Source organism: Erpetoichthys calabaricus, chromosome 1 (genome assembly GCF_900747795.2).
Source record: "Erpetoichthys calabaricus chromosome 1, fErpCal1.3, whole genome shotgun sequence".
NCBI classification, from domain to species: Eukaryota; Metazoa; Chordata; class Cladistia; order Polypteriformes; family Polypteridae; genus Erpetoichthys; species Erpetoichthys calabaricus.
In genome coordinates, this window is record NC_041394.2 from 151,330,485 (window position 1) to 151,345,917 (window position 15,433).

At 38.9% G+C, this 15,433-nt stretch overlaps 2 protein-coding genes across 3 annotated transcripts in view; one reads left to right on the plus strand and one right to left on the minus strand.

Annotated features, from left to right (window-relative positions):
* Positions 1-15,433, plus strand: part of LOC114655946 (ras-related protein Rap-1b) — a 197,437-nt gene that overhangs the window by 50,911 nt on the left and 131,093 nt on the right. The window lies entirely within an intron of this gene.
* LOC127527292 (uncharacterized) lies at positions 1,676-15,355 on the minus strand. The gene is made up of 3 exons (XM_051925579.1): positions 15,336-15,355; positions 7,039-9,466; positions 1,676-1,735 (listed from the first exon to the last, which is right to left on the minus strand). The coding sequence occupies exons 1-3, from the start codon at positions 15,353-15,355 to the stop codon at positions 1,676-1,678; spliced, it is 2,508 nt and encodes an 835-aa protein (XP_051781539.1).

A 15,433-nucleotide genomic window follows, 5' to 3' on the forward strand; every position in this document is an offset into this window, starting at 1 on the left:
GTAGATTCTACAATAAAATAAAAAAAAAAAAGAGTAATAAAATATCACCATGAAAGCGGACAGTAGAGGTCACATAGTATATGTGTACCAAGTTTCAGGTCAATAGGTCAAACAGTTTGCAAGCTACAGATGATTTAAAATCTTGGACAGACAAACGGACAGCCACGGTAGCATATTATATAAGAAGATATAGACAAAAAAATTTTAAGACAAACATCAGCCAATTTTCTTTCTATAATATTACTAAGTTTCAATCAAATTCATCAAGCCATTTTTGAGATTACTAAGTAAAGACAGTCTTCGGTGGAGATGTGACTTGTTGAACCTTTCATAGGCAATGGAAGTAATGTTCTCACTGACTTGCCATGACAAATAACCCATTTACCAAAAGAACAAGTTGGTTCTATATTGAGCTGTAAACAAAATAAGATCCACTGCAGATGTGTGGACAGTTTTGTAATGAGTCGATCATGCTGCTTTCCATTTTTAAATACATCATATTGTGTATAATTTGTACGTATGAGTATAATTTAACTATTTATAGAGATAAATATTGTTTCTCCTTTTGCGACCAGCTGATTAAAAATACTCGTTTTGCTTTTTATGATTAAATATTGAAGTGTTTAAACACTGAGCATTAGTGTGACTTTTGAAAAGCATCCCTTTGGATCTTGGCAGAATTATGCAGTACCATTAGGGAAGATGTTACCACGAGGTTGAGTTATTTGTAGAATTTTATGGTTGATCAGTTTATTTCCTTAAACATTGGCGATGGATGAGGTTATTGCCTTGATGGGAGTTTTGAAAGTGGGACATCACCATTTTAATTGAGTAAGCCAGCATTACTTTCCTGTAGTTATTGTATTTTAAAATTTGGCCACAGGAAGTCATTATTGTTAGGGATGTACCGATACGTGAATTTGGTGCAGATGCCGATATCCAGTAATGTTTATCTGCCAATATACACATTTATAAGAGAGAGAGAGAAAAATGATTCTTGATCTGCCTAAATGAGAATTACAGAAATGTAACATCTATTTGTATAACAGTTTTGTATCCCACGTTCAATCATTAAAAACAAATGACATTTGTCTCATTTGGCTGGCTACCTGTTTATATGGGAGCTAGTTTTGCAGGCAGCTGCTTTAATTAACAATTTTAATCTTTCCTTTGATGGAACAAATTCAACAGTAAATGGAAAAAATAAATTGAAAAAGGGAAAAATGACTGATAATGCAATATTACTTAAGAATAATAACTTTTGCAGATTATTTACAATCATTACAATAAAGTGACTTCTGCTCAACTACATTTATAGTAGCTAGTTATCTGATCATTGGTTTACAAGCTGCTGCATTAAATGCTACATTTTTTTTTTTGATGGAATAAATCTAATCCCAACTGAAAGAATGAAAATTTTAAAAATGGAAAAGCATACAACAGTAAAGAAGTAAATAATTTTTTTTTCTGGAGTTTTATTCTAGTATTAAGCATGAAGGGGAGGTGTTTCTTAACAAGCAAATGCATGTCTGCCTTGTTGCAGGAAATTTTCTCTTTTTTTTTAATCACATTAAAAGCTACACTGAATGATCTGTCGCTATCGGTGCTAGTACACGGGGCTGACAGGAAACTTGCATGCTACTTTGGCAATGGTAGGAAACAGACTCCAGTTCTTCTAGTATTTCACTGAATTTTCATTCCTTGGGGTTGGTGCTTCTGGCAGAAATCCCTGCACCTGCCAAATTGAATGAATTAACAGTAAAAAAAAATAACAAAATTGTCTGTGATGGCATAAGCAAAGTAAATGCATTTTTTTAATCTATTTTTATTTTTTTTATAACAGTAAATAAAATGAAGGACCGCAAGTATTGAGTGCGTACATGGACATACTTTTCAGTAGGCCAAAATTTCTGTATTTTTTTTTTTATTGGTCTTATGTAATCTAATTTTCTGAGAGTGAATTTTGAGTTTTCATTAGCTATAAACCATAATCGGGAAAATTAAAAGAAATAAAAGCTTGAAATGTATCACTCTGTGTGTAATGAATCTATATAATGAGTTTCAAGTTTTGAATTGAGTTAGTGAAATAAATTAACTTTTTGATGATATTAATTTGAGATATATACATAAAATCTATATACAGGTGCATCACAAATAGGATGAGAAATGCTTATTATTTTAACAAGGAAGTAACATATCCAGAATGACATGGTACATATAAGAATACCAAATTACTGTTTGTCATTATAGAAGAGGGAGAACAAATACATTTAATGTACTTGTCCTAGGCTTCTCATGCTAAGTAGTAGTACAAGACCACAGCATAGTTATTTCACTCCTAGCTCTCAGAACAGAATAGGTGAGCTATTGTTTATTGATAATCGAACGTTTCATAAATGTTACAGATTAATCTGTATCAGCAAAGAAAAGTAGGACAGAATATGAGCTTGGAGGATTTTAAACCATTGATGTCAGACAATTGAATTGTAAGTTTATTAACATTTTTAAGACATACTAAAATGAAGCATAAAAGGCACATTGTTTCCTTACTGTACTTGGTTTGAAATTATAAATAAATGTCAACATGTTTGCCAGAGACACAACGTTAAACTGGTGGAAATGGTTTAAAACAGGGGTCCCCAACCCCCGGTCTGCGGCCCACTACCGGTCCACAGCCGTCTGACAGCCGGGCCGCGAGAGAACTGCCGGCAACGGCGACTCACTCAGACTTTTCAGAATGCTTGGTGGGCGGGGCTTTGCAGCGGAGCAGAGAGAGGAGAGAGACCGAGGTGAGAGAGTATTCCAACAAAGTATTGTTACGGTCCCGACAGTTTCCCCATATGACACGAGTCTATAGAAATCGCGTTACTACGAAGTACATTCAGCAGATGCTTTCATTACAACGAAGTGACCTTGAAATGCCTGAATGAATCATCCTCAGAGCAGTTAGAACTGTGGTCGCAGCTCAGATGTGCACGTTTGCACAACGATCCCCAAACAAACATTGTAAAAAAAATTCTTTCTTCGAACTGTTTTTTTTTTTCTTCTGTTTTTGTTGTCTGTGGTTTTCATTGATTCCTTTTGCTTATTGCTTGTCAACATTTGAAAAACATCCATTGGAATTTAACTCATTGTCACCCTCCTATAAAAACGGCAGACACGAAAAAAAGATTGCAGTGTTAATGTTTGTGATGTGCAATCTGTTGGATTGGCAAATGTAAAGCATATGTCTTTGTTATATGCAAAAAAAGAAGAAAAATCTCAGATTGCAAACGTATGCAAACTGCTTAATAACTTTAATAATAATAGAAATGTTATGTAAATTGTGTATAAAACTTCCCCCGCCCAACCAACCCTCCCAACCGACCGGTCCGTGGAAAAATTTGCCTCTAATAAAGTTGACCTTGCTGTCAAAAAGGTTGGGAACCACTGGTTTAAAAGATACGAGTCCGTGTATGCAAGTGTAGGAAGTTACATTTTACATACAGTAATCCCTCCTCCATCGCGGGGGTTGCGTTCCAGAGCCACCCGCGAAATAAGAAAATCCGTGAAGTAGAAACCATATGTTTATATGGTTATTTTTATATTGTCATGCTTGGGTCACAGATTTGTGCAGAAACACAGGAGGTTGTATTCAAACACTGCAAACAAACATTTGTCTCTTTTTCAAAAGTTTAAACTGTGCTCCATGACAAGACCGAGATGACAGTTCTGTCTCACAATTAAAAGAATGCAAACATATCTACCTCTTCAAAGGAGTGTGCGTCAGGAGCAGAGACTGTCATAAAGACAGAGAAAGCAAACAAATCAATAGGGCTGTTTGGCTCTTAAGTACGCGAAGCACCGTGGCACAAAGCTGTTGAAGGCGGCAGCTCACACCCCCTCCGTCAGGAGCAGGGAGAGAGAGAGAGAGAGAGAGAGAGAGAGAGAGAGAGAGAGACACAGAGAAAAACAAACATGCAAAAATCAATACGTGCCCTTCGAGCTTTTAAGTATGCGAAGCACCGTGCAGCATGTCGCTTCACTAAGCAGCTGCACAGAAGGTAGCAATGTGAAGATAATCTTTCAGCATTTTTAGACGAGCGTCCGTATCGTCTAGGTGTGCGAACAGCCCCCCTACGTCAGGATCAGAGAAAGCGCAAGAGAGAGAAAGAGAAAAGTAAGTTGGGTAGCTTCTCAGCCATCTGCCAATAGCGTCCCTTGTATGAAATCAACTGGGCAAACCAACTGAGGAAGCATGTACCAGAAATTAAAAGACCCATTGTCCTCAGAAATCCGCGAACCAGCAAAAAATCCGCGACATATATTTAAATATGCTTACATATAAAATCCGCGATAGAGTGAAGCTGCGAAAGGCGAAGCGCGATATAGCGAGGGATCACTGTATTGTTATTTCGTTTGTATTAAATGCAAAAACCACTCAATACTGTTGTCTTGTTTTTCTGTCAGTCCTCATTAAACAACTAATTTCCCAGTTGACCAATTTTTGTTGAAAAAACTTATTTCTGAAGGAAATTTGTCATAAAATGTCAGTTTTCGGCGATATATCTTAGAGCACACTCAGAGTACAAATATTTCAAATTTTAAAACTAACAAGCCTTCTGTGTAACTTCAATAACACATTTGTTAACTGTTTCAAATTTACTTTGAGAGAGGCCACTTCAACTTGATATTCTTGGGCTTTTTACTTATCCAACAGTCACTCCCAAAACATCAGCAAACATTGAAAGGCATTTATTGCGACACATGCAGCAGCAGTTTCTGTGTGATGCTGCTTGTAGAAGTGATATCAGTTGTTTGAGTGAACCTATTTATACCAAGTCACATCTACCTATGCTTGAAATTGTAGTGGGGTAAATTGCATGATATTTCTGATTTGTTTGTGTCAAAATGAAATTGACTTGTCTAGAAATTAATGTAAAAGGAGACCTAGTTGGGTAACATTATGCCATAGTGAATATTTTAAATGTTCTGTATATGTGTTATGCTAAAAACAGTCTTCCTGCTGCATTATCTGCAGAGCATAATTAGACAGTATTTCTTAAACACTATTTTATAAGCAAAGTGCCAAAAGCATCTGCCTTCCAGGGTGGCCTGATACAGCCAACAATTTTAACTTGATATTTCAAAATACGCTTTAACTGTGTATCTGGTACTCCATTCAAAAGTGTTATGTTTAAAGAATTTTAAACTGCAATTAGCCATAGGCTTTTCCACAACTAACAATATGAAAGCATTTTATGACTTTTTTTTTTAAAGTGTATTTTATGTACTTTGCTAATATAATTGCATTCAGTTATCTGTTATTTTTAAAAATGGCTCTTGGTTTCAAAGTTATTTAATTAATTATTACATTAAATTATTTAACGTTTTACCAACTAACTTTTAAAAATAACAGACCTTACATGGCACCTATTAATTAATTGGTGAGTTTTTAAACTCGAGAGCTTGATTTGAAGTTGAAGGGGAAATGACATTACAAAAGATGCTAACCTGCAATAACATGCATTTAACCATTTGGATGTGATGGATAAAAATATGCAGACCATGCCTGGAAAGTCCTCATTCATGCACACATTTAAATGCTAACAGAGCCAGTTTGGAATCTCCATTTAACTTGCATAACTTTATTGATTTGGGTTAATGGGGTTTGGATGCCAAATTAACTGAATGAAAATCCAAGCAAACACCATATGAACAGTGACCAGGTGTAGGATTCAAGTCCACAATGCTGGATCCACCACTGCCTCCATGCCTCTCCTGTGCAGTTGATACTTGCTAGATTGTATTTTAATAATTCTATACTGCATACCTTTTATTGCCAAAGGTATAAAACATGTACAGAGTATATTTACTTAAACTTTTCTAGTCATATAAAATATTTTCATTACACTAATTAAAAAAACAGAAAATATGTATGTGTGTAATATATATATGTGTGTGTATGTATATACAATACACCTCCAAAGTTTGCGGAGGTTATGTTCCTAGAGCACCCGTGAATTGTGAAAAACCGTGAATTTTTAATGTGGTTAAAAAAAAATTGCCTATTTTCATAGTTTAAACCCTAAATATGCCCCCAAAACACTTTAATTTCAAACTCAGCTTAATACATTACCTAAAAATAAAGTGTAAATGTAAACCTGTAATACTGTACTGCTATGTCTCTCGCAGTGCTAGAAAGTAAAATAACGATGTTACCGCTATATGTACTGTAATTCATGCAAGCACGTTTTCATTGCCAGAAGCTTTAGACAGTGCAGCTCGTTTCGGCGGCATCTTGGGGCTTTAACCGTTAAACTGCCATATACTTGGGGGTTAATGCATCCCTGGACGCCAAATACTTTTTTTGCTGCACTTTAAGTAAACGTCACAATTAACAAAGAAAAAGTGAAATTTTAATGGAACACATTTCTTTTCATACAAAGAGCATCACAATTACTGCAACACTGATCGTTTTACACACTGCTAATGAATTGTAAAAACTATTTAAAAAAAAAAAAAAAAAACTGCTGGAACAATATGTACAAAGTGCAACTGACGCCATGGATGTAAATCACTGAGCCAACTGCCCTTAAACTGGCTGCACGAAAACACACAGAGGTAAGCGCTGATGCTTGCAGGCTAGTCTTGGTGCAGCTTGGGTCACAGAATTGCACACAAACACAGGAGATTGTAGAGACAGGAACTTTATTCAAACACTTCAAACAAACATGTCTCTTTCAGAAGTAAAAGGTGCTCAGCATGCAGTTAGTTAACGATTAAACAATAGACAAACATCATAGGGGAGCCTAGAAATTTGATTCTGTTCATCTGGACAAAGTTTTTTAAGTGGGAGAAATATTTCGAGACTTATCCAAGTCTCTTCCTCAGTCTCAATTGACTGCAGGTTTCCCCAACCTTATAAACAGTACCTTTGCTTAATCACAGAGACTAGCACCATTGACAAAGGGCCAGTTGATCAGTGATATGCAAATTGTCCACTGATTAGTAGACGTGTGAACCATTCATAGAGGGTTGAGGAATGGCTGCAATCACAGCATTGTAAGATGGCGACAGATGTACCCTTAGGCCCCCTCCTCTGTTCAGAGATGGTCGTTCCTTTTTCACGTAAATGGCCTCCTTGATTCCTCTCTCAAACCAGCGCTCCTCCCTGTCCAGGATGTGCACCTCTTCATCTTTAAGGGAGTGACCACTATCCTGTAGATGTAAATAGACTGCGGAGTCCTGGCCTGACGAGGAAGCTCTTCTGTGTTGTGACATGCGCTTAGCCAGTGGCTGCTTGGTTTCCCCGATGTACAAGTCACGGCACTCCTCCTGGCACTTAACTGCGTAAACTATGTTACTCTGTTTGTGCCGTGGGACCCGATCCTTGGGATGGACCAATCTTTGGCGCAGCGTGTTTTGGAGTTTGAAAGCCACTGAGACCTGGTGTTTCGAGAAAATGCGCCTCAGCTGTTCCGATACTCCTGACACATACGGGATCAGTAAGGGTTTTCGCTTAGGCAGTGGATGTCCTTCCTCTCTCATGAATCGCTTAGAGCGTTCTGTAGGTGTCCTCCCTGCTTTGACAAAGGACCAGCTGGGATATCCACATTTATTCAGGGCCTTTTTGACGTGGTGCTCTTCTGCTTCCCTGGCCTCTGAGTCTGTGGGAATGGTGTTAGCTCTGTGTTGTAGAGTCCTAATGACACCTAGTTTGTGCTCTAGTGGATGGAGAGAGTCAAACCTTAGATACTGGTCCGTATGTGTGGGTTTACGGTACACATCCACTTTCAAATGTCCCCCGTTGACGATGGAAATTTCACAGTCTAAGAAGGCTAGCTTGTTATTTTTCATATCCTCTCTGGTGAACTTGATGTGTTTGTCCACCCCGTTGATGTGGTCTGTGAACTGTGGTACCTCCTGAGATCTGATTTTCACCCAGGTGTCATCCACATATCTGAACCAATGGCTCGGTGGTGTTCCAGGATAGGATGATAGAGCCCTCTTTTCCACTTCTTCCATATGTAGATTGGCTACTATAGGTGAAACAGGGGAACCCATGGCACACCCGTGCTTCTGCCTGTAGTACTGGCTTTTGTATATGAAATATGTTGATTGAAGACACAGTTCCAAAAGCAGGCACACTTGGTCTGCGTTGAGAGAGGTTCTTTTACTGAGAGTGGGGTCATTCTGTAATCTCTTACGTACTACCTCCACTGCTTCAGTCACTGGGACACAAGTGAATAGAGATGTAACATCAAATGAGACCAAGGTTTCTTCTGCCTCCATAATGACCTCTCTCACTTTCTCCACGAAATCCAATGTGTTCTGAATGTGGTGTTTTGGGCTGCCTACCACCGGGTTAAGAACAGCGGCCAGGAACTTGGAGATGTTATACGTGACTGAATTGATCATGCAGACAATGGGTCTTAAAGGAGCACCCTGTTTGTGTATTTTTGGTAGACCATACAGACTTGGTGTAGATTCCCCTGGGTATAATCTGTGGTATGTGGTCTGGTCAATAGCATTGTCCTGAACTAACTGCTTAAGACAATCTATCACCTTTTTCTTGTAACCACTACCTGGATCTCGCTTTAAGGGCTCATAAGTATTTTTGTCACTGAGCAGAGATAAAATTTTCTCATGGTAGTCTGTCTGGTTTAGCACAACTGTGCATCTCCCCTTGTCCGCTGGAAGGATGATGATGTTGTTGTCCTTGCTGAGTGCCGTGAGGGCCTTCCTCTCCTCAATGCTGATATTGGATGCAGGGGGTTTTGCATTGCTGAGACATGCCGAAACTTTTATCCGCAGTTGTTCTGCTTCCAAATCAGCAATGTTGTTGTTTCTGATAGCAGATTCTGTGGCTGTAATCAGTTCCACTAGCGGGATTTGTTTCGGTGTGACCGCAAAATTTAACCCTTTAGAAAGGCCGTTTTTCTCTGCTTGGGTGAGTTGTTTGTCAGACAAGTTCTTCACCCATTTGTCCACATCTTTAGTTTCTGTCTGGCATCCTTCTCTCTGCTGGTTGTGGAGGACACTCCCCATAGTGTGCTGGTGTTTGTGGCGCACAGCAAGTAGATCAAACTTCCTCTTTTGCCTGGTTTTAGACTTTTCATGCTGTGCTAGACGAGCCTTCTCGGTGAACTCAAGCACCTGCTGAAGTGTTTTCTCATCTAGAAGTGAAGAAAGTCTTTGGTGGATCTGCTCCTCTTTGGATTTTAAAACATCAATAGTGAAGTTAGTTTGTCTCACCCGTTCATTTAGCAGCTGACTCTGTGCCTTCTGGAGGATTTTGTTAGCTCGCAGGCCTTTTACTGACGATTTCATCTGTAGACTTTTAGGAGTGATCCCACTCTGTCTACATCTGAGGCTGAATCTCAGATGGTTCCTGTAGTCTGCCATCTTGCGTGCTGTTTGCTCATACTCACGTACAAGCTTTAGGCCGTCCTTGCCAAAGTGGCTCTCGATGTCTCGATGCATGCTCAATAATCCAGGTAAGGAAATCCTAGAAATTTGATTCTGTTCATCTGGACAAAGTTTTTAAGTGGGAGAAATATTTCGAGACTTATCCAAGTCTCTTCCTCAGTCTCAATTGACTGCAGGTTTCCCCAACCTTATAAACAGTACCTGCAGTCAATTGAGACTGAGAAAGAGACTTGGATAAGTCTCGAAATATTTCTCCCACTTAAAAACTTTGTCCAGATGAACAGAATCAAATTTCTAGGATTTCCTTACCTGGATTATTGAGCATGCATTGAGACATCATAGGGGTGCACAACCCCCCAACAGTAGCAGAGAATGTCTGAGGGCGGAGAGAGAAAAACAAGGCAATTGGCCAAAAAGGACAGGTTCTGTTCAGGCTTTTAAGTAAGTGTAACGTAGCGCGCAGTCAAGAAGACGGCGATTTATTTATTTTTATGGTGGAGATTCCAGCCTTGACCCGTCGCACGCACTCACAAACAGAGACAAAAACAAAGCAATCCGGTAATCAAACAGCAAATAAAGTATGTAAATGTAAAGTATGTAATGAAAACAAATGAAATAAGAAAACAACGATGCCACCCCTGTTCCCCTTAAGGCGATTACACATTAAATACAACTAGACACAAACAAAACACACACAGTAAATCATGAAAAAGTTCATGAAAAACAGCAATGATGAAAATAGATAGTTCAGAGATCTGCACGTTGAATGGGAATGTACAGATAGTCCTACCAGTAGTTCCTGAAATGGTGAAGATGGGTGGACGGGTTCAGGAGCACTCCTTTCTTTGCAGGATGGCCATGAATCCACTTACAGTCCTCATGTACACAATCCAGATGCAGGAAACATTCCAGGACAAAATGAGTAAGTACAGGTAACCCAACAGAAGGCAGACAGACAGGAACTTGAAACAAAAAATTACAAAAACTTTTTTTGCTTTTGGTCACCAGCTCCCTTTTTAAAAGCCAAACACTAACATCTTTTGACTTTAACAGCCCCATCAACCTCAGCAGAAGACCAATCAGAGCCACTGCAGGGACTGCTGGGAGTTGCAGTTTCAGATTCTATTGGCTACTTTCACCATCCCAAGTCATGGTTTTCTCTACAGCTGCTTCCTGTTCTCTCTACAGTACAGTATTGCCACAAAAAAGCCATAAAAATTGTGGAGGATATTTGCGGTTTCTGCTAACAATTTTTAGTTAGGTTCTAAAGAAAAATCCTCAAATGACTGAGGCCGCGAACTCTGATCCGCGACTTTGAGGGGGTCTACTGTATATGTGTATGTATATGTATACATATGTATATGAAAACAAAATAAAGGGACATAGGTTTCACATTGTTCTGATTGTATTGAAGGGTGTCTTCAGACATTGTTTTTCTAACTGGTGTACACAGTTTAGGGTCTCTCTGGAGGGACAGCTTACGTGCATCTGAGAAATCTTATACTGTACTAGGGGGCTCCGCCCCCTGCTCGCTTCGCTCGCCAACCCCTGGCGTTGGGACATGACAAAGAGTGAGATGTATGAATTAGATATAGAATAGTGTGCAGCCTTGGATGATGCGCATAGAAATAACAAATAGAGTGTTTGGCATATATTAATGTTTTATTGGAATATTTCTTTGTATATAACATTAGTAGTAAAGATGGTGTCTTGTCCTTGAATGAGTCTTCCTTGGCATGGATCATTTATAATTTTAACTCTAACGTCAGATGAACGTCGAACACGTGAGAAGGCAACATTGCGTTGGAATGTAGGTGTGTTGTTTTTATCAGGACGTAAATGTAGAACAATATATCTGTGAAATGGAGGCTCACCATCTTTACTTTGAAAGACAATTGCCACTTCATTAAAGACGGGCAGATTGTATCGTCTTGGATCTTGTTCTTTGTCCTTTATCAAGACCAAAGCAATTGTAGTTGCCGCTATACCTTCTGCATTTGCTTTTGTATTTGCCTCCTTTTCAACTTCATGTAGCATTTTTATAGACTTAGCCAATGGGTGATTGTTTATGACATGAGTGACGTTTCTCATTATAAGCTCTGTGCATTGTTTGTTTCAGGAAGGTTCATGCGTTGATAGATTGCCTCATCTGGATCTAGGATGTAGATTTGTGCATATTTGCGTTGTTGATTTGTTTCAGGGTGCACTGTTCCAATGCGATGCAATATTTGTCCACATATGCGAAAGCAGTATGGGCCATTGCCTTTTGGTGGCCTGATATATACTCCTGTAGATGCAAAAGCAAATGAACTATTGTAGGATCTAATGCAGTTCATAAAGTTTTTACTTTCAGGCACATCGTTAGTTAGAAGCTTCTTTAGATATTCAGGATATGAATGTAAAGGAGGCAGTCTACTCTGACCTTTTTGACAACAACGTGTAAATTCATTATTTGTATTGCCAGTTGTTTCTTCTGTGAAGTTAAGTGAATGACAATGATTGCAAATGACATTCATTAATCCCAAAGAATTTTCCTCAATAGTGGATTCCTTATTGAAGGCGTTTTCAGCCATTTGGCGTAAGCGTTTAACAGGTGTGTGGCGTTGATGTCCGCGACGGGCATGTTTTGCTTTTTGCGTTTGATTGCCTTTTTGTTGCATGTCCATTATTTGTGACGCGCAATTTTTTTCTTTTTTTTTATTTGCCTCCACTTTGCGCAAAGTCCGTTTCAGTCTACGCCGTGCATTGTTTGTATCGAGCCTTGTCCGTTTTTGTATGTCGGTCATTTGAGCTTGGTGCTTTTCGCGTCTTGCTTTTTTTTTTCTGTCAGTTCATTTGCGCGTTTTTCACGTCTCCGTTCATTTATTCTGTCTCTTCGCTCCCTTTTTTGTATGTCTGATACGCGAGCTCTTTCAGTTTGAAATCGTGCTTCTTTCGATGCAGCACTTTGACACGCACGCTGAATGCGTCTACGTGCATTGTGTCGGTCCATTTGGGCACGTTCCCGTTATCCTTTCCGAATCGTTTTGTACCCGTGACCGTGTATTCATGACTTGTTTCTTTCTCAGCATGCGAAATATGGATAAGTAATAAGGAGGATCGCACTCACTGTTAATATGTATCCTTTTCTGCAGTTGAACGTTTAATAGTGCTTTATTGAAAGGACATCCACCTATGCTGACACCTATGCTGCCTAGTGTGAAAGTGTCGACGTTCACTTTAGAATATGTGGCTTTGGGTGTCACTTCTTATGGATGTGTGGGGGGGATTGTTGTTGCGCGAGCGTCTTCTTTCTTTTTGTGTTCCTGTGACTTGTTTGAATCCCCCTCTTTGTGTGTGTCCCGTCCCTTGCTTGTAGGGTCTGTGGGGTGGTTTTGTGTTCTTTTTTTTGGTCTTCCATAGGCTTGTTGAATCCCCCTCTTGGTGTGTGTCCCGTCCCGTGCCTGTAAGGGGGGGGGGGGGGAACTGTTGTGGTGGTGCCTTGCTGTTGTGCGCTCGTATGTTATTTTTTTTTGGTGTGTCTAGTTTCGTGTGCAATGTGTTTCGTGCTTTCCCCGCGTTTGACTACTTTTTTATGTGCCTTTTCCTTTTTTCGGTGTGTGCTCACTCCTAGTTTCTGTGGTCTTGTCCGCCTCTCGCGGCCCCTCATCCGCCTTTGTCACCCTCTTTTGTCCGCCTTTCTCCGCCTCTCGCGGACTCTTTTTGCGCCTGCGCCTCTCGCGGACCCTCACCCGCCTCTCTCGCCCTCTTTTGTCCGCCTTTCTCGGCTCCTCAGCCGACTCTCGCGGACTCTTTTTGCGCCTGCGCAGTACGTCTTTTTGCAGCTACGGCCCATGGCCGGATGTGCCTGCGTCCATCATCCGGTTTAGCATTCTCGGTTAGTAATATGGATATTATGGCAACCATGTTTTTGTGATTTACAGAGATATCATCAGTAAGGATATTTTTTTAATTACGTTTGTATCTGAATCCCCCATTCCTCTCGGACGGTGTGCAATGTACTCCTGAAATCATTTCTATTCAAAGAGCCACTTTGTTCTCTTTTTGACAGTGTGTCTGATTGAGATATATTCTAAAGCCCTTGAGATCCTTTTCATTTTTTCATGTCAGTGATTTTAATAATGGTTTTGTGTTTCATTCCAAAACCGATCTCAAAGCACTTTGTGCAGGATTTTAAGATGTAACATGCACAAAAACATCTTCCAAGTTACTGACAGTTATTTTTATATCTAGCTTGACTCTTCTATTTAAAATTGAATGTTCAACAGTGGCATGTGTTATTTCCTTGACATTCGGATTTAAAGGAGTTGTATTTTGCAAAGAAATAAGTTGAGCAAGTTGGTTAATATATTCAACAATGTTTTCATTGAGCAGGTATTGATACATTTTATATATAGTTATGAATAGTAAACTACACCTATTGATACCAACCCATGTCACTACTAGTGTGAGGGTTCATTTTCAGTAGAAGCTGATTCTTATATCGTTTTGATTTGGGTGCATCACATTATTTGCAGCTGGCATTATGGTTTGACCTAAAGAGCTATGTGTAGTCTTGCATTTATGTATAATTTAAACTTTAACTAGAGACAAAACTGTAAAGGCTCTATATAAGTACCATACAACTTTTGAAATATTTTTCTGATTTATGTTTAATTATCAGTCGGATTGTTACCTATCTGTTCAATAATTGAGGCATCACTAGTGTAACTGTTCATTAGTTTAAACCCAGCAAACATTTGAGTAGTTAGAAGGAAGTATATTTTTGCAAACTTGCTGTTTACGGATCCAATAATTTGGATTCATTATAACAAAAAATGTAGTTTTCTTGAAATATCTGGACATTTTGCCTGTCTTCTTGCATAGCATGCACTTTCTATTTCAGTCAGTGTGTTTTCCATTTATTAAGTGAGTGATATATCACAAAGATGTTGTTTAACTTTTATGCTATGACACAGCACAGTGACACAGTGGTTATTGCTACTTCCATAAAGCTCTATGTGCTTTAGCTTGATCTTAATAGACCACTTTCACACTTACGGGTTCATAAACTCTGAAGCGTTCGCTTGCTGGGATCTTGCATATCCAGTTATATGACAACTACGTCTGAAACCAAGTTGAAGAGTGTGGGGTTTTTTTTTTTATTATTATTTATTTATTTATTTTTTTTAAAGAGTTACGTTTTGTTCTGCTTTGAAACAAAAACAAGCATATCTCAGCATTTCATGTTGATCGAGGTAGCCCTTTTGCATGTATTCTGCATTTTACTGAGAATGACTACCTTCCGTCTGTACATCATATGTGTCTCAAAATTGCCACTCTCTGATCCTGATTTAAGTGGAACAGCTGGGGAGATGGGAATCAAGGATGGCTTTCTGTGTGTGACTGAGGAGAGAGTCTGGGAGATGAGTTTTGCCATGTTGTAGCAGCCCCTAGTTTTCTTAAATCAAGATGCAGAGAATCTCAAACTGGTGCTTTTATCTTTATATACTTCCCAAACATTATATCCACTTATTAACTTTACAATGTCACAAGCAGCATGAAAACTATAAACAAAAGGAAAATATAAATATACATTTTTTTTATATTTTACACATTCTACAGAGAAATAATAAATTCTATAGCATGTACTCAAATTTGCATACCTCGCTCCGCTTACCAACGATGCAACAATTTTAAATATTTGTCCGTTTCACAGATCAGTGTTTGCCTGCCATTATCTCTTCACTTTCGGTCAGTATAGCAAAGAAGCCAAAATGACAAGTAAACCTAACTTGTACATCAAATTGAAAATATTGAGTGCCCGGTTGAATCAAAAATAAACACACTTTTTACAGTTCAATAACTTAAACATAAGTGTAACAAGAATGATCAAGGAACAGTAAAAGTGAAAGTAAAAAAAGTCACTGCAAGTTCCTCCAAACTTCTGGCAACCATATGTCATTATGTCCCCTACATGCAGAACAATGTTGCCGTCATTTATAGTAGTTTCTGATGTGCTACTTCAAATGTAAGAGATGGG